We start from the raw sequence: 27,970 nt of genomic DNA, 5'->3' as shown, positions 1-27,970 counted from the left end.
TCCCTGGGCAATGTCTCACGCAGTCTAAGTCCATCATGAGACTCTTGTTTCCTGCTTTCTCAGCCTCCTTTGAAACTTGTGGTGGCCTTAAGTTGTAAGCAGAAGTCGCTAAGGGGGCTTCTGGGAAAGCTTTTGCTTTTCTGACAAAAAGAGACAGAGTAGCTGGCAGCCCCTCCTTCCATCCTGTCCTGGCTTGAGCGTGCATGTTTTGCTGGCAGCCATTTTGTGACCCTGATATGACAACCAGGAGGAAGGAAAACCAATATGCTAAAGACAATGGAATAGAAAAATAGAAAGAAATTATTGATTATATTGCTGAGTAATAAGCCAAAGGCATCAACCATCTACTTCTTGACCTGTTCCATGAGAAAATAAACCTCTATCTAAGTCACTATTGGTCAGATTTTCTTTTGTAAATTGCAGCCAAATACATTCTTAATAGATACCAGATAAAAGGATGACGGATAGTAGAATTTCTGCTGCTGTGAAATTTCAGGACGAGTAAACAGTGGAGTGAAATATCATTGGGATATAAGGGATGAGAAAGGGAAGGTTTTCTGAGAAGCTCTTTCTCTTATAAGAATACAATGCATTTGAGCAAACAATTTTCATATTGCTAAGAAATGATAAGCAGAGAACAGCCATCAGTGGTATTTTGTAGGAAAACAGTTTGATTTTCAATATTTAGAATACAGATTTTCCTCGTCGTAATGATGGGGTTATGTCCCGATAAACCCATCATAAGTTGAAAATAACGTAAGTCAAAAATGCATTTAATGCACCTAACCTGCCAAACATCACAACTTAGCCTAGTCTACCTTAAACGTGTTCAGAACGCTGACATTAGCTGACAGTTGGGTAAAATCATCTAACACAAAGCTCCTTTATAGTAAAGTGTTGAATATTTCATGTAATTTATTGAATACTGTACTGAAAGTGAAAGCAGAATGATTGTATGGGTACAGAATGGTTGCAAGTGGACTGGTTATTTACCCTCATGAGAGCACGGCTGACTGAGAGCTGCAGCTCTTCTGCAGCTGCCCAGGATCACAAAAGAGTATCCTACACATCGCTAATCCAGGGAAGATCAAAATACAAAATTCGAAGTATGATTTCTAATGAATGAGTATCATTTTCACACCTTAGTAAAGTTGAAAAATCGTAGTGAAATCGTCTAAGTCAGGGACCATCTGTATTCTTAAAATGTATATATAGTAGAACACAAAATTTTATAATTTTGAAAGGAGAAAGAAAAATACATACATTTCAAAACACAAAGAATGATAGATGCACGGCTATTGGATGATGAAAAATTATTTGGGGGAAATTTTTTGTAGTAAATATTAGTTATGTGATGTTGACAATGAATACATACAGCTTTACCAGCTGTCTCCACATTTGTCATCATCATGCGTTGAGATGTCTAAAGGAAACTAAGCACCAGTATATTCTATTTAAACTTTTTGAAAGTTAGGCTGAAATCTGATTTCTTATTCCTAAATAATCCTCTCTCACCACCACCACCACATATCAGTCTGTCCCCATGCTAATTTGATTGTTTTGGAGTGCTGACCTTACTGTTCTTTTCTACTGAGACATTACTATCTCAGGACAAATTCAGTAATCTTCTTTACTTTTCCGGTTTGAAAAATCTCTGAATTTTATGTTTCTAAGCCTATAAAAACTTTTCATACAAACAGGTCTTACCACAAAAATTTTTTTCATGAAGGTGTTTGATCATAGCTGGACAGTCAGCTTATATACCTCTCCTGTTGACCTCTTTTTAAACTGGCTTTCCTATATTTGTAGTACTTATTTGGTCATTACAAAATTTTCCAACTCAAATAGAACCTTGTGATTTGCCATATTCAGAGGGAATCAGAGTCAAATGCAGAAGCTCCAAAAATATCCTTTCAACATGTATATCTATTTCGTCACAGTGGCAGTGGTATTGCACAACTAACCAATCTGTAAAAGGCAGCCTTAGTCTTTCTGAAATTTATCCCACAGAATTCTGATATGGAATGATCCGCCTTAAATGATCAAATAGTAATTCTAACAGTGATCAAGATAAATTCTGTAAATCACCTTTACTAGAAACTATTATCAAGAAAATGTTTTGTATTATCTGTAAACATACTCAACGAAATTCAGATTCATTATGTGCTTTTTTTAAAAAAAAATGAGAAAAGATCATTATATAATACTATTTTAAAATAATTTTAATGGAACTTAAAATTATTCTAAAACAAAATGTTTATTTAAAAAAAAAAAAGTAATACATAAAATCTAAACCAAAGCATCAGAGTTCTTTTCTACCCTAGAGTTTTTGCCCCCGTTTTGCGCACAGCCATCATTTTCTCAGTGCCAGTGAATATGAATGAGTCTCTTTCTCCTCCATCAGCCTGCAAGAGCTCCGAGGGCAGGGAATGAACCGGTCTTGTTCACCCCAGGATCCAGCACAGTGACTAGCACACACTGACAACCCACAAATATTTGTTGAGTGAATGCTATCATTTCCTGCTTCAAAACCTTCAGCGGCTTCCTTTTGTCTAATAATTTAGCACAAATTCTTTACCCTCACCTCAAGGTCTTCTATATACATACCCTGTCCTAGCCCAACCAGGTTGAAATAGAATGGGTTGTGCCTACAACATGCCTTAAATTTTTGGCTGCAGGGAGTGCTTTGTGAAAAACACTGACTTTCTACTTCACCCCTCCTCAAAAGATTCATCTCATCTGCTTTACAAAGACTCTTCTCGTCCCTCTAGCCAATAGGATTTCTTTCCTTTGTGCCTTGCCACAGTGTATATGGCATTTGCCAAATTTTGCTTTTGATTATATGTGTTTGTGATCATGTTTTATCCCCCCATCCACACTGTAAGCTCCTTCGAGGAGAGGGATAGTGAATGAGTCCTTGTTTTACTCCCCACAGTACAGTGTACACGTAGGCATTTCATTCAGACATAAGTGTATATACCTAGTATTTGGACCATCAAAGTTCTTAGACGTAAGAAGGAAGGTACTAATGGAAAATATATTAGAATTATTAGAATTGCACAGTGTGATTAAGGACACAAGTTTCTGTATCAGCCTGCATGGGCTGAATCCTCACTCTGCTGCTTGATAGCTTTGTAGCCCTGAGTAATTACATAATCTTCTAAGCCTCAGTTTCCTCATCTGTAACTTGGTAATATTATTACCTTTCTCCTAGGGCTTTTGTGCAAATGAAATGAAATAAGGTATGTAAGATGCTTAGTGCACATAATAAGCACTCATTAATATCTACTTCTTTTTTTTGGTGAGGAAGATTGTCCCTGAGCTAACATCTGTAACAATCTTCCTCTGTTTTTTTGTTGTGGGATGCCACCACAGCATGGTTTGGTGTGTGGTGTGTACGTCCACACCCAGGATCAGAACTGCAAACCCCAGGCTGCTGAAGTAGAGCACGCAAATTTAACCACTATGCCACTGGGCCAGCCCCGAGATCCACTCTTAATATTATTTGAGCTTAAGATATTTGATTTTTTATGGCTGATATGCCTGCTTTGCAATATTGGATTGTAGATTAGAAAGCATCTCTGCATGGAGTAGCTCTCCATCAACAAAGCAATAACAATGACCAAATAATGTAGGGCCCATACATATTTTGTGTGGAAACCTCAGAAAATTTCTGCAATTCTCCATTTAATTTTTAGTAGAGACCTGTGATATGTTTCTTATCATAGTATTTAATGTCCAACAATTCCTCATTAGGTTAATAGCCATGATTTCTTATAAACAACTCTGGTTATTCATTTAGTATTTATAAAGCATGTTAGTGAATGCACTGCCCCACTGACATGAATACATCAGGAAATATCTAAGCCACCGTACCTTAATTGCTAGATAGGGTTTTGCAGCCTTCTGGTTCTAGTGCAGGAGACAATCAGGGGCACACACATTAATCAATTGAGCACAAGAGCTGGGAGGGTACCACTCAAGGAATTTTCAAAATAATATTACCATTTGCTTGATTCTAATTTAAGTAATTTAGAGTTCTTATAACATTAAGAAGCCTTGAAAAGTAGGATGTTTACACAAAGCGAATAAAAAAGAAATCTTCTTTTGGCATTTTACAAAATGTTCCTTCTAAAGAACAACACGTTTTTATAGGCCTACACTGATTAAAGAAACCTGATTAGATATAAATGAGAAGCATGTGCTTCTGGTGGTATTGTACCCAGAGGATTTTAGTTAAGTAAAATCTAAACTCTTTGAGTATTTGAAATATACTCAGTTGGGTAGTTAACAAACCCTCCTCAACTTAAAGTGGAGAATTGTTGTAAGAGAAAAAAAAGTACAAAACAAGTTTCGGAGGAGACAAAAAGATATTGAAATCCATTCCAGTGTTCCCATTCCAATGATTTTTAGGAGTTATAGCTAAAGAAGTGTGGCTTTCCCTCCATCCCTGAAATTGGTTTCTTGCATAACACATTATTTTGAATGTCAGCAATACAGCCCTTGGACTTCTTTAGAAGACCAAAGACCAAGATTGAGAATGGCGTGAATGCCTATTTCAGTCCTAGAAATGAAGACATCAATAGTGTAATAGAAGGCAAGTGAAAGATAAATACATTTGTTTTTCCATCAAAGACATAACTAAAACATTCTTCCCATTTTTTCCTTAATATTTTGTTTCCTGGCAACAAATAACAAAAATTCCCAATCAACCACATCTTTCACAATTCTTAGTTCTTTGAAAAAACAGCACTAATACTGTTATTTAGATTTCTAGTATATAAAATTTTCAGAAAAGAATTAATGCTTATATTAAAAAGAGTAATTATATAATTATGTGTGCATATACGTATATAACATATATATTATAGCTCAGTAAAGGAGGTGCCATCAAAACCATAAGGATGTGTTATATAACCACTTTGGAAAACAAATGGGCTAATGCTAACCCAGCAATTTCACTTCTAAGTATTTATCCAAGGGAAGTTCTTTCACATGCACCAGAAGGCAAGTATAAGAATGTTCTTAGCAGCACTGTTGGTAATCTCTTTCTCTCTCACAGACGCACCTGGAGATTTTTCAAATATTCATGAAAAGTAGGATGGATAAACCCAATACAGTGTGAAAATTAATTAACTAGCTACATGCGAAAACATGTATAAATCTTGTGTACATAGAGAGCAAAAAAAATCAAGTAGTAGAATATTACACGTTCAATACATTTCCATAATATATAAAGGTCAAAAACATACAAAATTAGGCAATATTTTATTTAGACATATAAATGTATGTGGCAAAATTCTGAAGAAGGGGGATAATTAGCACAAAATTCAAAGTTGGGAAGGCACAGAACCTGAGAGGGTCGCACAGAAGATAACAGAGTAATATTCTTTCTCTTTAAGTAGGTGGTAGGTACACAGTTGGTCATCATATTATGATTCTTTATATATTGCATGCGTTTCATAAACATTCTTTTGAAACTGCTCAGTATTTGGTAAAAAACAATAAAAACCAAGGGATGCTATACAATCATTGCCATTATTGTATTTAAGCAAAAAATACATGTATATTTTTGTGAGGAAGATTGGCCCTAAGCTAACATCTGTTGCCAATCTTCCTCGTTTTGCTTGAGGAAGATCGTCACTGAGCTAACATCTGTGCCAATCTTCCTCTATTTTATGTGGGATGCCACCACAGCGCGGCTTGACGATGGTGCTAGGTTGGTGCCCTGGTTCTGAATCTGTGAACCCCGGGCTGCTGAAGCGGAGCACCCTAACTTAACCACTAGGCTACAGGACTTGCCCCAAGCAAAATATTTTAAAAGTAATAAAATCTTTCAGTCCTTTCTAACTCATCTACTTGTGTGAGGTCTGGGATTTTATTTCCTGATTTCCATGAGATTATGGCAGTGTTTAATTGCCATTAAAAAAAAAAAAGATGGCAACACTAGTCAGTCCAGTTCATTATGGTCTGTGATGCTACGAAAGAACAAATTCCATAAAATAAATTGACAGGCTGTTCCAGGTCTTTTGCTTTTGACAATCTTTAGAAATGAAACATTATTTTGAAAACTTTCTCACTGAGATATTGTAAAATATATTTATGCATGAGCATTCTTATTTTGGTCTACTTTTTCACTGAATAGTTTTCTATTATATATTTCTAGACTGATTCCTTAAATACAATCCAAACACTGAAATTTCACCTATCTAGTGTGTTTGTACGTACTCCAATACAATTAAATTACAAAACTCACAATTTCATTTAGATATTAATGAACTTTATTGTATCTTCTCAATTTACATTTTCGCTTCTGTTAAAAGATTGATTTAGTTAAGAATCATTGGTCCAAAAGTCTTTACAAGTATTTCACTATCACTAAAGTTTATGGTATCTAAAAGTAAGAGAGACTCTTATTTTCATGTCAAAATATCAATTTGGAGGTAGTTTATTTATATTTTTCTAGTTGTAACTAAATGGACAAAATTATATTATTAAATATTACAAAGCCTTACTTTGGAGGATCTTGTTTTATGTTTTTAAGTATCACATAACCAGTTATTATACAATTATACCGAAATTATAACAATCCACTTTTAAAAAATCCTCACTATACTTAAAGTATCCAAATGCGCAATTCATGTTCCTGTTGTTAAATAGAGCACTGTATTGAGATAGATAGTTTTATACTTCTTTTTGTCTTCCTGAGTTATCTAGAGATTGCTGAGATCCTCTATGTTTTGATTGTAGAACACAGTGTGTTTGCTTTTTGGTATGCCATTGTTTTATAGCATCTTATATTTAAAGGAATCCTTATTTTTTTAATCTCTTACTTATTTTTTTTTTTTGAGGAACATTAGCACTGAGCTAACATCTGCTGCCAATCCTCCTCTTTTTTGCCGAGGAAGACTGGCCCTGAGCGAACAACTGTGCCTATCTTCCTCTACTTTACATGCGGGATGCCTGCCAAAGCATGGCGTGACAAGTGGTGTGTAGGTCCACACCCTGGATCTGAACTAGCGAACCCTGGGCTGCCAAAGCAGAATGTGTGAACTTAACCACTGCACCACTGGGCCGGCCCCTTAAAGGAATCTTTATATGAAGTAAAATTAAGTTTGGTTTTAATACATTTGAAGATATTGTAAAATTTATGTGTGAAAAAAACTTACATTGTTTAACTTTTCCCTATGTTACCATTATATGAATGGAACAGAAACTGTAAAAATAGAAATTGTCAACGACTGCTTAAAGACAAGTTAAAGATGCCAAATCATTCACACTTGGAATCAGGGGAAATGATTTTGTAACTTCTATAATATGGAGTAGTGTATAGAGCAGGTTTTTGGGTGTGACAGGCTTGCTTTCACATTCCAGTTCTATAAGCTGTGCATCTTGGAGCTTCTCACAGAGGTCTCCTCACCTGAAAGATTACACAGGAATTTTGCGGCAACTTAATGGATAAAGTAGGAATAATTCCTGGTACAAAGTTAGTTTTCAGCAAATGGTCTCTCTGCTCAAAGTAGCAAGTAAAATTTTCTCAGTACAAGAACACCAAGTTGTTGCAACAGATTATAAGCAACTTCCTTATCATCCAGAACACTTACCAGTGGTTTTTTTTGTGACATAAACCACAGACCTCAGGATCCCTGCCCCACTGTCTCTTCCCTCACTTCATTCATGTTTTCCTATCCACCATTCTCTTTTATTTTTGGGGTTTAGGACAAGAGAGAGAATGGGAATTTCCTCAGGGAATGGAAAAACTTACAGTAGAGGGAGGGGATGGAACTGAAAAGGAATGTGCTACATCTCCATCATCAGAGAAAGATTATATAAGACCTGAGTTGTGAATAATACACTTCCTATATGATATGGTAATGCCATCAAGCAGTTTTCTAAGGTAAGAGACCAAAGGAGATCCCACTGAGGCTGAACATTCAACAAAGATTTCTTTTGCGTCCATTTTTGTTGTGCTTATCACTATGGAAGGCCTGTGGTGGGTGCTAGTTTCTGAAGACAATTAGATATATAACAAACAATGTAAAACTATTTTTCTATGTCTATAGCTAAGATTAATTTCTCTTGCAAATCCCTATTACACCAGGTGGTAACAACTAACTCTCAGTAAAGTCTGGAACTTCCCCTATTTCACAAGGGATGCAGAGACGTTGCATAGGTCCTCGCTAGTGCAAGGTATGGGATGGGAGTTGGGGAACGTATCTGTGTGAGACAATCAGCGTTAGGCCACAGGTATCCAGGCTGTCATGTGCTGATACTACATCCTGGTCCCAATGCACCTGTGGTCGTGATCTACACAGTTTTTTTTGTTTTGCATTTTCACACAAGGTTTAGATTTCCCCAGTTGTCTGTGCTTCATCTAAAATAAGGATTTGCAAATTTTTTTCTATAAAGGGCCAGACAGTAAATATCTTAGGCTTTGTGGACCATAGTTTTTAATCATGACTACTCAATTCTGCCTTTGTAGCATCAAAGCAGCCACAGACAATAGGTAAAGGAATGAGCATGCCTGTCCTCCCATAAAATTTAATTTCCAAAATACGCAGATCTAAATCATTCTCACCTACGTGGGAAGACATTCTTGGAGCTCTCCGAATCTTTCTGGGGCACAAGAGGGCTGTGGGGCTGTCCAAGGCCTATCTGCCTCACGACCCCATTTAGAAATGTCTTCCATTTTTACCCAACATTAGGCAAGGATTAACCTTGGGGTCTTACTGCTGTCCAGCATAGGGCCTATGAGCTCAGGTTCTCTTTTGCTCTCAGAGTCCCCTCACCAGTCTGGATTTAGGGCCAACTGTGTATTACTGCACATCTTATTCTATGTGAATGGTGGCCCCTGAGGTTGTGCAATATGGCATTCTTGCATGGTGAGGTTACAGGGCTTCTTCTCAGGCATTCTGCCAATCCCCCACCCCTAGTTCACCCTGATTTTCTTCTCTTTGCCCATTCTGCAAAAATTTTATCAAAATTTGGGGTAGGAGTAGCAAACTGCTTAGACTGAGTACATATTCTTTAAAATATATGGTTTATGGCATATGTTTTACACAGTTATTCCGGGCTTAGACTTTTGAAATTCCAATAAATCCAAGCTTTTGCATCTCAAAAGCTTTCTCTGTATGATCAGGGAGAGTATGAACGGTGCACAAATATAAAAAGTGCTTATGTTCTTGTTGAGAGACCAAATTTAGATGAAATAGTTAAACAAATTTAAAAACTCCCCCCAAACTTAGTGGCTTAAAACAACAAATTAATATTTCTCCTGATTTTGTGGGTTGACCAGGTGGTTCAGTGCTGGTATTTGCCTAGGCTCAGTCACAAAGTTGCATTCAGCTAGTGGTCAGCTGGGGTCTGAGCTCAGTTGGAACCTGGGGCAGCTGGGCCTCTCTCTACATGGTCTTTCACTCCAGGCGTCTTCACGGCATGGCAACATTCCAAGAGAGTAAAGGAGGAAGACAGAAAAAATCTCTTAAGGCCTAGCCTTGGAAGTCACATAACATCACTTCCGTCATATTCTATTGGTCAATGCAAGTTTAGCACAGACACTCAAGATTCAAAGGGTGAGGAAACAGCCTTCACCTGATTGGACACCAGGCTGTGTAAGTTGTGCACTGCATAGAGGTAACCTGGCACAGGGCAAGTAGGGCTGAAATGCAGCCTGGGTTCCATTCAGCCAGTCGGATGCCCTGGAGTGGATGTGCATTTACTACAAGGAAGGGTCATCCACTTGCCAAGCCATGTGCCTTTGGATTCTCTCCACCCATTGGTGACATTTTCTAATTCACACAAAACACTGTTTAGGCCATGAGAGGCCTTGCTGGATACCATCTTACTGTGACTCAAATACACACTGGACGTTGATGAAGGCTAAAATCTTTACCACGGAGTTCAGGTAGTTATTCCAAAGCTGCACAGAGTTTGCAGTGAGGGGAGAGGGGAGAGGGAAAGAAATTGGGTGTGGTTCCTGGTTTACCTCCTCTGCTCCCTATTGACTCCCAGGAGTGAAGCCATATTTCCAGGCCTCGAGAGGGACGTGTCCCCAGAGATTCTCCTCCAGCCTCCAGAGGCTATCTCACATGCATGATTCCTTCGTCCTCTATTCTCCTTCTTTGCCGTTTCTAAGCCCTTTAACTCCTGTCTGCAATATCTCCGGCCCTACTCCCCTTTTCTCTGTTATCCACCAGCTCTTTTAATAGGAATAAACAAACTTCCTTCCCTAGCAGTGACTTTTCTGAGCAGCCCCAAATGCCAGCTGCATGTCAGGGACTCCTGTCCCTGAAGCTTTGTAGAGGGGAGGAGCGCGCTTGGGTCTTAGAGTCTGTTGACTCCCTTGGAAGTGGAGAACAGGCACATTCTGCTTCTGTGATTAGATGTATGGAAGGAGGTATGGCGATGAGATTCTTTCTTGGGCAGCAAATGACTTTTCTGCCAATAAATTAAAAATCAAAGACACTCAAAAAGTATAATTTCCTTGAAAATTCCCCTTCTAGTATACATGAAAAATCAATGTTTCTCTCTTTAACTTAATTACGATGATGCTATTTCTTTTGGTCCATTACCGTAGACCTATTATGCTAAAAGAGCATCCTTATCGTCTATGACTTAAGTTATTTAACAAATTATTATAACTCATCTGGCAATAAATGATACCATGCCCAGGTAGTGTCTGTCCTCAATTCACCCTTCATGGTATTGTAGTAGGGATGGGGGCTGAGGGCCAAGGGAGGAGAGAAGTTTACTTCATGCAACTGCACTGGAAATAAGAAATACCAAGGTGATTTGGGCTGATCTTGGAGGCTCTGTGGGAGACTAGGGCCTTCAGCTCAGCTGGAGGGAATCTGGAGAGGCAAAGAGAGGGAAGAATATCACATCAAAAGACACACAGATTTTCAGGGGTAGGAAGCTGAGTGTGTTATGATCAAGAGAAGGTAAGAGATTTGACTTTTCTAAAATAAGGGGGCATTCTACGTCCATATTTCTAAAGTGATAAGGTTTTAATTATAATGAGCATCCTTCCCATAAAGGTTTGGTAACTAGAATTAATATTCTTACAAAGAGAAAATGCTAAATTGTTAACATATTATCTATATTTTGTCTTTGTGATGTGATGCCTCTAATGATACCATCATTGTTTAGGATCCTGGATGATCGATACAAAGTGCCCTAATAAAAGTCAGAAGAAAATCATAAATGTTTCAGCAGAAGAAGCTAGGGATCACTAGATGGGAGTGTGGTCATCACAGCATGGTTTGCAATAGCAAAATTTGGAAACAATCTTCTTGTCCCATAATAAGCGGCTGATTTTCATTTTAAAAACATGTCCCTGTCTCCCTCCATCTCTCCCATTCCACTCCCCCAACTTTTTCAATAGAAAGTATCTGGAAAGATATATAATAGAAAAGGGTCTAGTCGTTAGCACTTATTCGTCTTCAAATGAGGAATTTTGGGTGTTTCAAAACTGGTTTCTTTCAGCTTATCTGAGGTTCCTGATTTTCCTATCATGAACACGAATTGCTTTACAATGAAAAAAATCATTTTACAGAAAAAGAGACATCAGTTTAGGAAAGAGTGAGTCAAGGATACCTAGAGTACATCTCTGAGGTCAACGTAATGCAGGACTGTCACCATCTTTTCCCACAAAATATCCTTTGGTGCCACTGTCAGAATTTCGAGCTAGCTAGATTGAATATGAGTCTGACTCAGCATGGCATTTCTTTTTGCTCTTATGCTAATGCTTAAAAGCTTGAAACTCTGCACTCTATTCAATCCATTTCATCAAATATTTATCGAACACCTACTATGTGCCAAGCATTAAGGATACAAGATTAACAAGACATAGTTCTATTGCAATTTAAGTCAATAAGTGCCTGCAGAGAAATCTGTATTTCTTTGAAAGTCCCAGATGGTTGTTCTGATGATATTTTTCAGGGCAAAAAAAAAAAAAAAATCATAAGCAATTCTCATATAAAACAACATCCATGAAAGTTCATACTAAAAAGAATCTATTCATGTTTTCACTGTTTTAACTCATGTAACGTTTTAAACGCAATATAGAATTATGCTGAATTGTTATTTAAAAATACCCACATATTTCTGGCTCTTCACTGTGATACCAGCACTATTCTCCTCTTGAATCAATACCCTTTCAATTCTTTTAGTAGAAATTATTTCGGTCTGTTTAGTCTCTGAGCCAAATCTCTTAATTTGCCTTTGAGACCCTGACTGGAGACTCCAGTTCCCACATGAGGAAAAATTGCTTTTAAAGGCTAAATTAGGCAGTATGTTTCAAACTAAAGTTGCTAAGCCCTGGGTAACCAACAATTAAGCAATTAACAAGCTAAAAATGTTTAAAGTTAGACTTAGTGAATCTGAACAATTGTATTCCTTACATTATATACTACAATTAATTTTTATGAATTAAAATTTCAATCTAGTTAAGCAGTATACGTCTTTATCTTTGTTTTCCATTAATTATTATTTCTATATCCAGAAGGTTTTTGGTTCCTTTTTTTGTATGAACATTCTCTTATCATGGACTTTACATGAATCAGAGTGTAAAGGAACATGGAGATCATCTTGTACCACTATTTTATTTTGTGGAAGAGAAAATTTAAGCCCAGAAATAAAGTCACTTGCAGGAGTATAAATTGCTTTGCATAGAGCCTTATGAAATATAGGTACAGGATAACTGGGAGCTATTGCTTGGCCCTCAGATTCCTAGTCCATTACTTTTACTTGCCCCAGATATTTCTCCATAATGCTTAGTTAAGCCATCTTTAGACTTGTACGCTGCTCAAGACACTATGCATACTGGTTTTTTCATGGTATTTAATGGGTCAATTTACACAGTTAACAAATATTTATTGAGCCCCTACTAAGTGCCAGATACTGGTCTTGGCATTAATTTAAACGTAAATGGAAATAATTAAATGGTGAGTATTATTTTAAACCCATATAAATGAGCACTTTCTGGCTAGTCCTGTGTGTATGTGTGTGTGTGTATGGAGAGAGAGAGAGAAGGAGGGAGATGTTTGTCCCTCTTCTTTCCTGTGTAAAATCTGCTCAATTTTCTATGTTAACTGCCATTATATGCCAAACATGTACAATTAAAATAAGCTTGTTTCTGAGAAGCATGTCTACACTAAGTCTCCTGGGGTTTACTTTCTGATGAAATGCTAAATTTCCCCTTATAAAACAAGTTCTTTATTTCATAATTTTGAATAGGATGATACTTTCACAAACCCTTCATCTTATTGGATTTAGGGCATTAAACATTTCAGCATAATAATATTTTCCCTGGGCCTGCAACATTTTAATTTTATTGTTAAGTAAAAATCTTTCATTAATTTTAAGCTTTGCTTTCAGAATGAAATGAAATAGTACATGTAATGCTGGTAGGTATGCCAGACCCAGAAATACTACTTTCCTTGTTTTTTTGGGTTTTTTTGGGGGGGGAAGATTAGCCCTGAGCTAACTGCCGCCAATCCTCCTCTTTTTGCTGAGGAAGACTGGCCCTGAGCTAACATCCGTGCCCATCTTCCTCTACTTTATGTGTGGGACGCCTACCACAGCATGTCGTGCTAAGCGGTGCCATGTCTGCACCTAGGAACCGAACCAGTGACCCAGGGCCTCCAAAGCGCAGCATGCGAACTTAACCGCTGCACCACCCAGGCCGGCCCCTACTTTCCTTGTTTAACTTATCTGTCTCCATTGTAAAACTGACAGTCAATTTTTAGTAACTACTGATTTTTAGAATTTTTTTCTGTTCTTTTTTCACTCATGCAGCATTTTGGTCCTATTTGCTCGCTCTCTCTTTTTATAGGTCTGCCCTGGCTTCTCTTTTCAGTTGTTACTTGACATTACAGTCTTGCTGTCAATGAATCTCACCAGATTGCTATCCTATAGCCATCTGCTCTGTCCTGCTCTGTCAGTGAAAACTGTTGCTCTTTGCCTAGTGGAGACGAAAACTCTGAGGATCTTTCGCTCCTGCCTCTCTCAGGGATGGGTGGAACAAGACAAGAGATACAGACTTTTAGGTTATACATTTAGGCTTTCTCCCAAATTTCCCAAAGACTAACACTCCAAACTCCATTTAGAGGCAAACAGCAAAGAAAGTTGTAGAACCTCAAAAAACAAAAAAGAGAGAGAATTTGGATAGTTATCTTTTTCAGCCGTGGACCTAAGGACAAATATTATCAAGTTAGTATGGTAATATATAAGTAGCTCCTGAACTTTTTTGTGGAGAGAGAGAGCTTAAAAATTGCTTGTAGGTACTGATATTACAACGTCACAAACATAAAGATTCCATGATGCTTTCAAAATTATCATATATACAAAACAGACAAACATCTAAAGTTTTAAATCCACTTCATCGGTGTGTTATAAAATAGTATTGTGGATGCTCAAACTAATGCCAAACTAGCTGAGTTCAAAGGTACACCTGTTGATACTGTACTAACCAGTATTTCCACACCTTAATTTTAGGTCACACATAACACTAACATACCAATAAATAGGAACCATAACAGTATGTGTCAAAATGTAGGAGGAAGGCCACTGCTAAACTTTATAGAAAAATCTGCCACTATGCAATTAAGCACGCTACTAAAACAATTTCAGCTATTTCTCTATTTATATTCCTATGTACATTGAACGTAGAGCCAAATAAATGAATGAGTTCATAGGAGGGTATAAAGGTCATTTTAAGTCCTGGTTTCGGGTGTGTCGATGTTTGTCATAACAGCAGACGTAAGGATGAAACAGAAAGTTGTAAATACCATAAAAGAAAAAAATACTATTTAAAAAATTTTTCTTAAAAGCAACGGCAAAAAACACCATCTCCATAGAGTCTGCGTTCTCACCTTCCGAATAGACGTTGAGCTTGTAAGCAAACCCACAGCAGAAGCAAGCCCTCTCCGGGAAATCACAGTGTCTTTCCAAACAAGGACAGCGGGGTTCTATCTATTGTGTCTGCTTTCCCTCTCATTGGGGAACTGGTTTGCCTTCCGACAGCAACCCAGGAAGGGGTGGCGCGCCCCAAATTAGCAAGGCTCTGCCAAATACCAGAGGCTCTTCTTCGGAAGAGGGAGGCTCCTCCTTTGGACGTGGGGCGCCCCTACCAGAACGCGCGCTTACAGAAACGGAAACCACTAGCTGCGGTGAAGTGACTCAAGTGATGAAATCAAGACTACATGGGAAGGAAGCTCACCCAAGAGCTCACGAACCTAACTGGTGACAGAAGCTGCTGAACCCTGCTGGAGGAAACTACATGAGCCGACAGCTGCTGCGGTCATGAGGTGGTCCTCGGCGGCACTGGGCCCCCCAGTCCCCGGGCAGCGCTCCCCTTCATTTTGGCTAACCGTAGAGGAAGGGCAGTGTGGGAGGGAAATCTAGACCTTCTGGCTCCCCAAGGACCCAGACTGTGTGCTGGTTACACGGTGACCCCGGCCACCAGGTCAGAGAAGGACTCGTGAAATGTAGACGGGCCGAGGAACGCCTCGCGCGAACACCCGGCGGCGCCGACCGCGGAGAAAGCAGGCGCGGCGGCCGCGCCGGCCCGGACGGCGCCCCCGCCCGCGCGGTCCCCGGTCCTCACCTGGAGCGCTCAGGTAGGGCTTGGGCGGGGCAGGCGGCCGGCGCGCAGGCGCGGCTCGGGGGCCTCGCCCCTGCCGACGTCGCAGGCTGGAGCTCACCTGGGAGACTCTGAGAGGAAGCGGAGCCTCGCTTCGGCCTCTCCTGGCAACGCGGGAGGCCCAGGAGGCGGTGGCGGAGGAGGAGCTGGACTGAGCGGCAACTGTAGCGACAGCAACCGGAGCCGCCGCCGCCACCACCTGCACCTGGCGCTCGGCCACGTCCAGCGCCGCCCGGCCGCCACTTCCCGCCGTCCTGCCTGCCCACCCGCCAGGTAAGCCGGCGGCCGGCGCTCGGGCCGGGGCTGGGGCCGGCAGCCCCTGGGCGGCGTCGGAGGGGGTGGCAGGACGGATGCGGAGGTTCACGTGGTGGCGGGAGGGAGACGGTCTGGGGGCTGGTTAGATGGGCTCCAGAGCAGCGTTTCGGTTGCCCCGCAGGAGAAGCCGAAGGTGGCGCCCGAGGCCGGGGGATGGGGGTACCCCGGGGGTAGCCCTGTCGCCCGCGGTGGCCCCTGTCAGCCTCTGTAGGGAGGCTCCAGAAGGGCCAGACCCGGGCCGAAGTCCTGGTGCCCCCGAGCTTGTCCCTGGGAGGGTGGCAGAGTGGGGGGTCTGAGGGGGCTGGGCCGGGCGCGAGGCGGCCGCGCTTCCACTCGGGCTAACAGGTTGCCAGGCTCCTCCGGCCCGTGTGCCTAGGGGGCGCAGCCCGCGACGGGGGAGGGCATGGCTTTGGCAGGCAACTTTCCCAGGCGGACCCCAGACAGTCCCAGGCTGGAAGCTGCGGCTGCCCGAGCCGTTTCAATGGTTTCCGAGCGGTTTGGAAAGCGCTCTGTGGTCGGGACGCGGACAGCTCTCGCTCGCTCGCTCGCTCTCTGGTCTCTACACTTTTCCGGGGGCGCTTCCTAAGCCAGAGCTGCGCCCACTTTCTGGTTTAATCGAAAACAGTTATTTTTTTCGTGGCAGGAGGAAATCCAACTGCCACTCACCAACCGCACTCCATCTGGTTAAAGGACCTGTTGACTTAACGACCTGTGTATCGCGGCTATGGTTTGCCTGTGGCATATGACTCAAAGGTTCAAAAAAACTTAGTTTCAGGATCCTGCCACGTCTGAACCTGGGTGTGCCAGGCCCAAATTCCTTTCCTTGCCTAATTAGGCTTTTCTGAAGCCGAAGAATTGAGGATGAAACTGGTGCTTACCTTGGACTTTTATTTCTTTCTCTCTTCAAACTCATCAAACCCATGGAGTCATCAATTTTTCTGACTTTTAGAACGTTATTAAGCTAACATAACTTGCTATAGAAGTTATACTACGTAATGAAGACATTTAGACTCAAATTCTATTGTTGAAAAATCAGAAAGTTGCTACGTTTTAATTTGAGAATTTCTGATTGTGGGAAAATCTTTTGCTTCTGTTACCGTACAAATTTTTCTTTGAGTTTTTGGCTAAAATACGTAAGGTTAAAGTCATACCCTACATTTAGATTTCTTTACATTTAACTTTTACTGTCTGAGTTTAGCATACCTACTAGTTTAAACATACTGAGTGATTTATTTGTACCAACTGTCTTGCTTTTATATTGCTTTAACTAGCGTTTTTATATAGAAATTTCTAATACGTGGCAATTCCACTGACTAGATTTGTTTAGTTCTACTTTTGCTAATTTTTAAAAATACATTTTAAATTGCACCCTTAACATAAAATGCCTTAAGCAACACATATAGTTTTGTTTTTTTTTTAAAGTGCAGGTAAAGCTAAAAAATCAACCACAGCATAATAGGACATAATTATTAATGATATTTTCAATCAGTGCTTTCTCCTTTTCTCAAGAATTTCACCTGCCCTCTTAATCTTGTCTCCGTACAGAGAAATAAAATGTGCTAAATACTATTTAAAAATTAAATGTAGGTGTTGCTCCCTGAGTTTAGAGTATTAATTAAATCTTCATTGATTATTGGGCCGGATGTTATTAGACACCTTTCCTCTAACTCTAGGGAGAAATGTAACGTGTTTACCTTAGAGTAACAGTGTGCCTCAGTTAAAATTTCCTGTAAAACAGGAAAAATAATGCTTCCCTCGACTAAGGTAATGAGGCCTACAAACAAATCAGGCGTCTCCTCTAGCCCTAGCCCTCTCAGGCTCGCCTCCTCACTTTGGATATCGAGCCAACCCTTTCAGTTTGTGATAAACTGAAGCTGAGAGAGGTATTCTAACGTCTGTTCACCCGGCAAGTTAGTGCTAGACATGGCAATATTATTCCAGTGGCTTGACTCAAGGCTCGTGTTATCTTTACTTTTCACCACCTACATTCTCACTTACCATAAGATGTTTATATTTTTGTCTTTGATAGAGTTTGCAAGGCCTTTGTAATCACAAAACAGTCAATTGTTCTTTGTCCAGCTCTGATTTACCCTTTTTTTCTTCTCGTCCAGTTGATGCTTGATCCAAGGGAGACTGAGCGAGGCCATCATTCTTTTCCTCTCACTGTGGATCGCACGTGTACTGAAGATGCCATGTGGATTGAGATTTTTTAATCCTTTCTTGGCATTTCAGAGCCACAGTTAATTTTTGGAGTCAATATGGACAATATAATTTAGTCTTCTGATATTTTATTGTACTGGCTTAAAATATATTTTATGAGGCGGGGACCCAGGGTCATCCCTCCATTTGCAACAGTCTAGATTTTTGGTTGGCAAGCATACTTCCATATCAGTGTTTTTAAACTTTATTTGGACTGCAATCCTCAGTAAGAAATGCATTCTATGCCTCAACGCAGTCCATTCTAATGTGTGTGTGTGTAAATGAAACAAGTTTCACAAAATAATACTTAACCTTACAACATGGGTGTTCTCCATTATTTTATTTAAAAAAACATTGGTCTCAACGCACAGGATTGATTTTATGACCACAAATGGGCTGGAACCTACAAAGAAAATAGCAGTATCCTATTGAATTTACATTTTTAAGGCTTTTTCTACCAGCTTACTCTTTCATACACACATACACACACACACGCACTCCCAAGAAAGAAAGTCAAACTACATTTTTTAATATATAAAGTTATATTGTAATCCTTATTAAACGTTTATTGGAGGGCTTGAGACTCTAGGACCTTGTGCTAGACTGCATCTCTCACACATCGGGAAATGCACGGAACCTCATTGTACCTTATTGCATTTTAAACGCGTTCTCAGCATATTGTAGTATGTTTGGGGGCAGGGAAAACTGGAAAGGTTTTTCTGAGGGGATTTTGGTGGTAACAATTATCAAGTGAAAGTTTGAGAGAGAAAAATAATTCTATTCGGCTAAATTCTAAATTTTGTGGCTGAGTTATAATGCTGAGTAGAGTCTGAAAAAAATGATTAAATATAGGCCAGTTTATTATTTGGTTTGTCATCTGTTAATTTATGTTTTTTCCTTTTGATATGAAACAGATATAAGAGATGAATTGTAGGAGTCATACCCCCTTGCCCAAAAGAAGACTAGACTGGGAGATTGAGAGATTAGATTAGAACCCTAAATGACCTGTAGGGGTGTAGGCTTGGAAGCTCTGATTGGATGGTTGAACCTTCTATGGAAACTTTTAATTTTAACCTGCATTCCCATTCCTGGTAGAAGGATTTTTTTCTCCAAAAAAAGAGGAATGTGTGTGTGTTTAATAGTTTGGAAATGATCAATGCCCAAGTCATCTTCCAACATACTCAGTTCTCTGGTCCATAAAGTGTAAAAATTCATCTCGTATGATGGATCTTTTATTGTTATAAAGTATGATTGAGAAGGAATTATTTTCAATTACCTAATTATGCATCTATTTAGTATCAAAATAATTAGTTTTATATAATTTGGGTAATTTTAACGCAATTAATGTACTGCCAATAGCAACATTGAATTCAGATCAATGCCCCTGATGGTAAGAGACCAAAGTGCATTAACTTAGGGCAAAGCAAAGACAAGTAGGATTCCGAATTCTAGGTCGTTAGTGACTATTGACAATTAGATGAATTCTCCTTGAGTTGTTCTCTGAGTTGGCCTCATATTTTTGGCACTAAATAGAGCGTATTTCCGTGAGTACACATTTTCCCCATAATTGTTTCCGTTTCGGTGTCCAAACTAGTTTGCTCATCTATCCTATTGCCTGCTGGACATCTTTAAGATGTCATAATTACCTGAGATTATACCTGTGTGAACCAAAACCTTCATGCCATCAAAACAAAACACAACAGAACCTATTTCACTTCCTGTATTCTATTTATAGGTATTAGTACATTTACCATTTCTTATCCACAATTCCAAAACCAAAAAATCTCTGAAAACCAAAATTTTGGGTTTTGGTAACTCATTTGTCAGAAAAACTTAATGCATTTCCTGCAAAACCTGAGTGAACTGTCAGGAAGCCATTTATCATCTATCCCACTTGGTGGGATGTGCCGTGCTGCAGAAATAGTTCTGTGTTTGATTACATGGTACTGTCCTACGCCCTGCTGGGGGTGCACTGTTACACTGGGTATGTAAACCATATCACCCTTCTAACATCCAAAATATCCTGAATTTTGAAAGACGTTTGGCTCTAGGGATTTTGGAGAATGGGTTATGGATCTGTACCACTATCCAAGTATCCAGATATCCAGAGGTCTCTTTTCACTCTCTTTTTCTTAGCCTCCGCAACTATCAGATTACTGAATCCCCTTAACATTTTCCACCTCCCCCCGCCCCACAAATTCCTCCCCAACTTCTGCTGCCCTAGTTCAGGGTCTCATCACCTCTTGACTGGGATACCACAGCTTTATATCTCAGCTGATGGTGTTATGCTTAAATCCATCATCAGCAGAACCCCGGAGGTGATGATTTCTTTAAAAATGTAGACTTGAACTTGTCTCTCCTCTGCTTAAAATCTTTTAATCACTTTCCATAGCCCCCAGGATAGGACCTATGGCCCTTAAAATGGTCCCACAGGATCTGACCCTTGGTTGACTATGGATTCTTTGTAAACCAAAATTTTATATTCCAGCAACAGCTTTCATTGTTTTTTTTTTTTCCCTATGTGCTTTTCTTTTGTTACTCTCACTGCCGAGGGTATCTTCCCTTTTGTCTTTACCTCTATAACTCTTACTGGTTCTTAAGACCCAGCTGAGGTCTTGCCTCTTTTACGAAACTGCATCCCCCACCCAAACCCCTGCACCTCCATATGTACCTGAGCTGGGTGAGGTGTCCTATGCATACTTGTATCCTGTGCTTTACTTAAGTGATAAAATTTAGTCTGTTTTTGCACCTGTCTGTGTACACACAGACACCCCCCTACACCCACACACACCTTTTAGATTTTTTGCAAAGCATGTAAAATTTCTCTTTCCTCTGTGGTTATTGTGGAATAAAAATATTGGAGTAAAATTGGCACAGGAAGGGGACAGGCATTGGGCAGGCAGCATATTTTGACTTTGTACGGGCGGCAACCACAGAAATGCGGAGTAGCAAACTTGTTTCACTTAATTAGTCTGTTTAATTTAAATTGCTATTTCCATCTCATTCCTTTGAATTCCATGTTATTTTTGTGCCTTTTGATTCTGTTCCAAGATCTGGGTTTTACCACTTAAAAGTGAAAAGTTAACTTTGTGATTGAAAGGTCTTGCAGCTTTTGTTTCTCAATATTCTACAGTTAAGTACATTGCTTATTGGTGAGGAGTTTAAGGGGGCAGCTTTTACTTAAAGAATATAATTAGACTAGACAAAAAAAAAAAGAGGGGGGCAAAAGATTGCTAGAAGTCTTCCTTCTCCAAGTTCTGTCAGTTTTACCTCTTAAATAAATATTTCTCAAATCCATCTACTTTTCTCCATTTCCTATCACTACCATCTCCTCTTTCCTGGACTTTTCCAATGGCCTTCCTATTTGTCTATCTGAATTCTTTCTGGCTTCTTTCTAGTTGGTTCTGCACACTGCACCCAGAGTGATCTTTTCAAAATGTTTGGTTTTGTTACCCCCTGCTTAGAGTGCTTCATTGCCTTAGGATGAGGCAGACTCCTTAATATGGCCCGAAGGCCTGGCATGATTTAGCTCCTGCCCAGCGCCACCCCTCTCTCATCATTACTCTGCTTTAGCTCTGCTAGCCATTTTTTATTGCCACGCTCCTCTTGCCTCTAAGTCTTTGCTGGTGTCAGTCTCCCTGCCTGCAACCATCTTTCCTCCTCTTTTGGCCTATTTAGCTAAAACTCATCCTTCTGATTCCAATTTGAGCTCCCCCTTTTCATCACTTACTATAACTGGAATTTTTCACCAGTCTGCTTTATTTTCCTCCAACCATGGGTTAAGGTGAAGACTGTAGCCTAAAGAAATAAAATCCTACTTAGTACCTGGGAGTATTAACTTTTGAAAACTTAAAGTTTCCTCACCAAGGGAGCAGACTTTAATATGTCATGCACATTTTAAAAACTAGATTTTAGTTAATGATACCTCTGTATTTTTATCAAGTAACAGTAGTTAATATTTATTGTTGTAATAGTGTTAGTACTTATTTACTAAGAATATTTTACTAAGAATATTGCCAAGAATAGTTTAAGGAATTTACATGAATTAATCATTTAATCTTCAAAGCAACTCTGTGAGGTGCATACTATTTTTCTCCCTCTTTTAGAGATAGGAAAACTAAGAGATTAAGTAATTTGCCTTTATCTACAAGGCTAGTGAAATGTCAGGGCCAAGATTCAAATCCAAGCAGTCTGATTCCAAATCCTGTACTTCCATCCTACTCATATGCAAATAAAATTAGATATGATTATTAAAAGGTTTACAACAGCAACAGCAACAAAAATCCTGTCAGCTGTCATCGCCCTCAGTCCTGTGCCTTTCACCTGTTTGAGATATTTCTTCCAGTGTTTACCTTTTGAAATAATAGGCTTGTACTGCTGCTTCTTAGTGTATCAATATTGGACATTATCTACTGACTTCCTAGAATGGCAGATAAACATTTAGCTCTTTCACACACGTACCCTCTGCTCCCCCTTCCTCTACCTCCCAGTGTGATTCTTACATTCTTTTGTTTGCATTTTAGTATTTATTTATTAGGATTATGTAAATACTGTTCACGACTTAGCCAACCAAGTGTATTATGAAAATGGTTCCTGCTTGTAGAATTTTTTTTAATCCTGGAGTTAACAATGAACTTTTTTTTTTTTTAAATTGCTTAGTTTTTCCGCTTAGCAATTTCTATTTTGTTGTGCTCCAACATCTTCTCAGTAAGATTTTTCCACATAATCAAACCTATCAGATTTGTTGGTCTCTTCCTGGAGCCATCTGTCCTCTTGTTCCAGTTTGGATTATTGCTTTCTAAGCCTGTTCCATAGCAGTTGTTTGGGATTTTTCTTTGCTGACATTTCCGATGGAATTCGTATTTCTTACTATGACTTTTGTTTATTTATTCCCTCATTTTGATGGAACACATCCCTGTAGCTTCCTGAGAATTGATGGATGGAATTAAGAAATTTGAGATAATGCCTGTCAGAAAACTTTTATTCTACCTTCACGTTTTCTTTTCTGATTGTTGCTTTTTTTAGTAGTTACTCTCTTCACATGATCAAAAATTTTAAAAAACTAAGACAAGCTATATGCTAAGTCATCCTTTCACTGTTGCCCTCTGACACCCAGTTTTCCTCTCTGAAGGCAACCAATGCTATCTGTTTTTATATAAAAGCAAAATGTGTGTATTTTCCCTCTTCTTGAAATGGAAATCTTGCTCTCTTTTTTTCATTTAACTATACTGTGAAGATAACTTTATCAGCATATAAAGTTGTTTCTTTGTTTTTAACTCACCCTAGTATTCCATCACATGACTCTATCGTAATTTATTTATCTAGTTCCCTATTGGTAGAGTTGTAGGTTGTTTCAGCCTTTTGATATTAAAACAGTGCTTTAATGTGCAAGGCACAAGTTGTCATTTCTCTCATGTGCCAGTATATCTGTGGTATAAATTTCTAGAAGTTATCCTCACACCTGATTGATATATTGATGGAGATTGGAATAGTGTGAGACCTTACAGTTTGGTAATTCTGGGTCAAATGGCATAAAGGTCAAAAAGAACACCTTGTTATAAATATTTGATGGCAGAGGGGGCCCTTCTGGAGAACAGTTAATAGTGCAGAGAGGGTTTCTAATGCAAATAACAGGGTTTTTTTTAGTCTTTTGACCATGGCCTTCATTTTTTCAGATATGACCCATCTTTTTGAACTGAATAAGACTTGTTTCTATTGTTACCTCAGAATCCTTCTTAATCTCTTTATACTCTATCATCACCTCCTTTAGAATGTTCTTGGCCTCTTGCCCATTATTTTAGCTCAGATCTACCCCTGCAGATAATCCAGAACAGAAAGCAACTCATTAGCTGGTCTTTTTCTACAAGTTAAGAACCCATCCTTAATACACTTCGCGATTTAACAACCTACCCATCCTTCACATTGATTCGTTTGCTGAGTTCAGCTAACTCTACCTTCTAAATCTCTTCTCAGGCCTCTACACCCCTTCTATTCATGTCTTGCCTGGATTACTCTTAATAGTGTTCTAATCACCTCCAGCCTCCTTTCTGCGCCCCCACCCCCCAAAATTCATATTCAGCACAGCTTCAAGAATAATCATTCCAAATTTCAGTTCTGATTAGGTCATCACCGTGCTTAAAATCCTTCCTGGCCTCTCCCTTTTGCGTAAAGAATTAAGTACAAATCCTACAGAATCAGGTACCCCACCCTACCCTATGTGGAGCTTGGCATTCAGGATAAGTGTCATAGACCTCACTGTGTGATAATTGTCTACATATGATCCCTGAGGAAAATTACCCTACTTGAGGTCAACTGTTGAAAGAAGAATTAAAGGTTAGGCTGACACCAGTTTATTTCCAACTGAAACTTATGCCGTCATCCCTCAGTATCTGAGAGGGATTATTCCAGGACCGCTGTGGGTACCAAAATCCATGGATGCTCAAGCCCCTTATATAAAATGACGTCGTATTTGCATGTAACCTATGCACATCCTTCCGTATGCTTTAAATCATCTCTAGATTACTTATAATACCTAATACAATGTAAATGCCATGTAAATAGTTGTTATAACATTGTTTAGGGAATAATGAGAAGAAAAAAAAGTCTGTATATGTTCAGTACAGAATACAACCATCATGGACCTTTCAATCTGCAATTGGTTGAATCTCTGGATACAGAACCCATGGATACAGAGGGCTAACTATATATTAAAAGGTTTTCCTCATACCTTAACCATGAGGAGTGGGTAATGCAGGAATTTCAGATGGTAGCTAGGTAAGTGGAGGGCTTCCTTCTTCCATTACCCATTCTGTATTTACCCTGTCCTCAGGCATTCTGTGAGTACACTGATGTTGGTAATAGTTGGAAGGGCAAATCCATATCCAGAATATTTATCTGTTATAAGGACACATCTCTGCTCCCTCAATGATGATAGAAGTCAAATACAATCAACCTACCATCCAGTGGCTGGCTGGTACCCCTACGTACTCAATGTTGATTTCCGCACATTAGAAACTCAGCAGTAGGGCTAGCCAGGTCAACTTTAGAAAAAGGAAGTCCATGTTGCTTAGCCTCAGTGTTTGTCGCTTGTCATAAATCCACAAGTCACCTCCTGCTCAGCAGAAGTGCTGGCAAAGATGTGAACATGGACTTAAACATAATCAAAACTAACAAACTACACAGTAGCAATTCACCATGAAATTTGATTCCACCAATAAACATAAGCAAAGATGACTTGCTGCCACTCCTTTGTTCCCTAACATTTTTACTAGCAGATGAGGGCCACTTAAGCAAATTTCTGCCCAAGCACTTAGGGGTGTATTATCATGGCAAGTTTTGTTTTGTTTTGTTTTTTAGTTCAGTTAGGAAATCCAGATGATAATGTATGACACCGATCCTATATTAATTCACAATAGTGTACTTTTGTTAATCTACAACCTACATTAGGATTTGGAGATGTAATTTTTTCCTTGCTTTGTGTAGTGAGCCTTAACTCTTTACTCCTTGCTTTAACTCAATAGCAAGCAAGTTTCATATATCAATTAGGCTTTGTGCCAATTAAATTCAACTGGAACCAGACCTTAAATCCCTGGAGCTGTAAAGGTTTATTGTCACAAATACAGAAACAAGAAGTGAAAAGAACCGCTATCCTCTTATTTTATTAAATGTTACTATTACTTGCAGTTATGAAGTTCTGCTTTTTACTGCTTTAGAAGTGTGTTCATTGGAATTTTTAAATTAAGCTAACAACTAATGTTGACCGTAACCAAATAGACAGCCAGTTATTTCACTAGCAAAATAGGTTTATTTGGGATCAGCAAAGAACTGCAACTCAGAGTGTGCAACAATGGCAAGCCATGTGCAAGTCCCAAGAAGCAAGGAAAGGAGAAACTCTTTCATAGACAGGAGGAGGAAGTTGGGCCAGCTGTTGTAAACAAAGAACCCACTCGAAGAATTGAGAGTTGGAAGTATAGTGGCTTTTTATTGGCTGAGTTGTGACAGTCTCTCGTTGGCTGAGCTCTTGTCAGTCAAGAAGAGGAAGTCTTTCTTTCTCCTGTTGGGCTCTATTATCCGCACAGGGCTTGAGAGCTTCCACTTTTGGCCTCCCAACTCCATTTTAATGAGGTTTCTGTTTATTAATTTCTTATTTTATCCTTTTGATCAGGATCTTTCTCTGAAAATATTACTGATCAAGAATCAGTTTTTTCTGGTTTCAGAAACCTTTTGTCCTTCAGTGCCAGGAAGGACCCGTCCTGGATGTCGCGTCCCACATCGACCAGAAAGTGCACAGTTTGAAAACCTATTGTGGCTACATTTGAGTAACAAGGAAGGGTAGAAGGGAGAACTCTCAGGCACTTTTTATCTAAAGTCCGTATATTATCAAGGTCATAGGCACTGGAGATCATTTGAAGTATTATGTCATTATGAAAGTTTTGGCAGACAAAATTCTAGCAGGCCTTGTTTGGACATCTTGGGAAAGCTGTCTCATGGAATGTTGTCTGCTTCAATTTGGGGAAATTTCTACTTTCAGGTCACCAGACGATGTGCAGGTCTAGCCAGAGTTTGGTCCTTTCTTTAGGTGTGTCACATGAATCCAAGAATCTCTTTCCTGGAGTTTGGTGGCATGAGAGTGAGCAGTGTCTGATAGGTGAACTTGAAGATAGTCCTTCTGGAGGTGTCTTTTCCAACAGCTGAAATCTCCAGGTTGTGAAGCATGATGCTCAAGTTCTCTGTCTCCTGAGAGCACTCTGTGAAAAGATTGCTTTACTAAAACATGGTTATTTTTAATAGAAGCAATTAGGCCTTTGCAGTGTTGGAGAATGTCTCCTTTTATCAGTTGTGGGTCAAGAGAGGCAGGAGCTGAGTGCTTTGAGCATCCTGTGACTGTTGTAAAGAGTGAGAGTTTAAGAGCTCCAAAGTGGGTGAATCTGAGATTTAGAAGAACCAATGACAATGCTTTTGGCCAAGGTAGTTGAAGGGTCTCTACAGGTTTTGCCAGTTGAGTCTTAATAATGCCATGAGTTCATTTGACTAAACCAGATGACTGAGGGTGGTTAATACAGTAAAAGTGTTATAAAACCAGCCAAACAGCAGACTTGTTGAAGTACCTGACTAGTAAAATGGGTTCTTTGATCACTGTGAAGCTTGAGACGAGTTCCTCAGGCAGGGATAATCCTTTCCAAGATGACTTTAGCCACAGAAGAAGCAGTAGCCTATCTACAAGAGAAGGCTTTAGTCCACTGAGAAAACATACAAACCATGCCTAAAACATATTTTTATCCATGAGATGGAGAAAGTTGCATGAAATCCACTTGCCAGTCCTCGAATGGTCCATTAGGCAATTTTAAATGGGAGCGGTATGAACAGGCTTTGCTAGGTTGTATTTTGGACAAGTGGGACAAGTAAGGTAGGCCCTTTTTCTGGCCTTGTTAGTAATTCCCCACCAATATTGATTAGTGAATGCCCTTGTTTTGTCAGTGGGACAATGGTTTAATGCCTGTGCAGTGATCAGGAGTGGGAATTTTAGAGTCTCTGGTAAGACTGGGTTGTTATTTGGTCTGAACCAGAGCTTTCTTATTTTATCAAGCCAACAATTGTTGAATTTCCGATCCTGTTTTTCCTTTTCTGAGGCCAATTATTGGGCTTCTTTAGCCAGTTTTTCTAAGTTATCATTTGGGAAAATATCCCTTTGGACCATGACCGAGATTTGGCTGTTGTTGCTTCCTTTAAGGGCTGTATTCCTTGTGGAAATGTTAGCAAGGTGATTTCCTTGAGTTTCCAGAGAGTCAAGTTTAGAATGCTCCAGGATCTTTA

The 27,970-nt window shown here is 39.5% G+C and overlaps 2 protein-coding genes across 2 annotated transcripts in view; one reads left to right on the top strand and one right to left on the bottom strand.

Moving 5' to 3' along the window:
* The window catches only part of LOC106843356 (translation initiation factor IF-2), a 44,152-nt gene extending 26,047 nt beyond the window's left edge, over positions 1-18,105 (bottom strand). The window contains exons 1-3 of the mRNA XM_070506613.1: positions 18,049-18,105; positions 16,394-16,540; positions 15,705-16,296 (exon numbers count right to left, since the gene is read on the bottom strand). Of these exons, the coding sequence (XP_070362714.1) occupies positions 15,705-16,296; positions 16,394-16,540; positions 18,049-18,105 (796 nt within the window). The remainder of the gene's footprint in view (positions 1-15,704; positions 16,297-16,393; positions 16,541-18,048) is intronic.
* GALNT3 (polypeptide N-acetylgalactosaminyltransferase 3) overlaps positions 15,779-27,970 on the top strand; it is a 44,023-nt gene continuing 31,831 nt past the window's right edge. The window contains exon 1 of the mRNA XM_044768776.2: positions 15,779-15,916. The gene's annotated coding sequence lies outside the window, so the exon portion shown is untranslated. The remainder of the gene's footprint in view (positions 15,917-27,970) is intronic.

Source organism: Equus asinus, chromosome 4, assembly GCF_041296235.1.
Source record: "Equus asinus isolate D_3611 breed Donkey chromosome 4, EquAss-T2T_v2, whole genome shotgun sequence".
NCBI classification, from domain to species: domain Eukaryota; kingdom Metazoa; phylum Chordata; class Mammalia; order Perissodactyla; family Equidae; genus Equus; species Equus asinus.
This window is presented reverse-complemented; position numbering and strand designations above follow the sequence as displayed.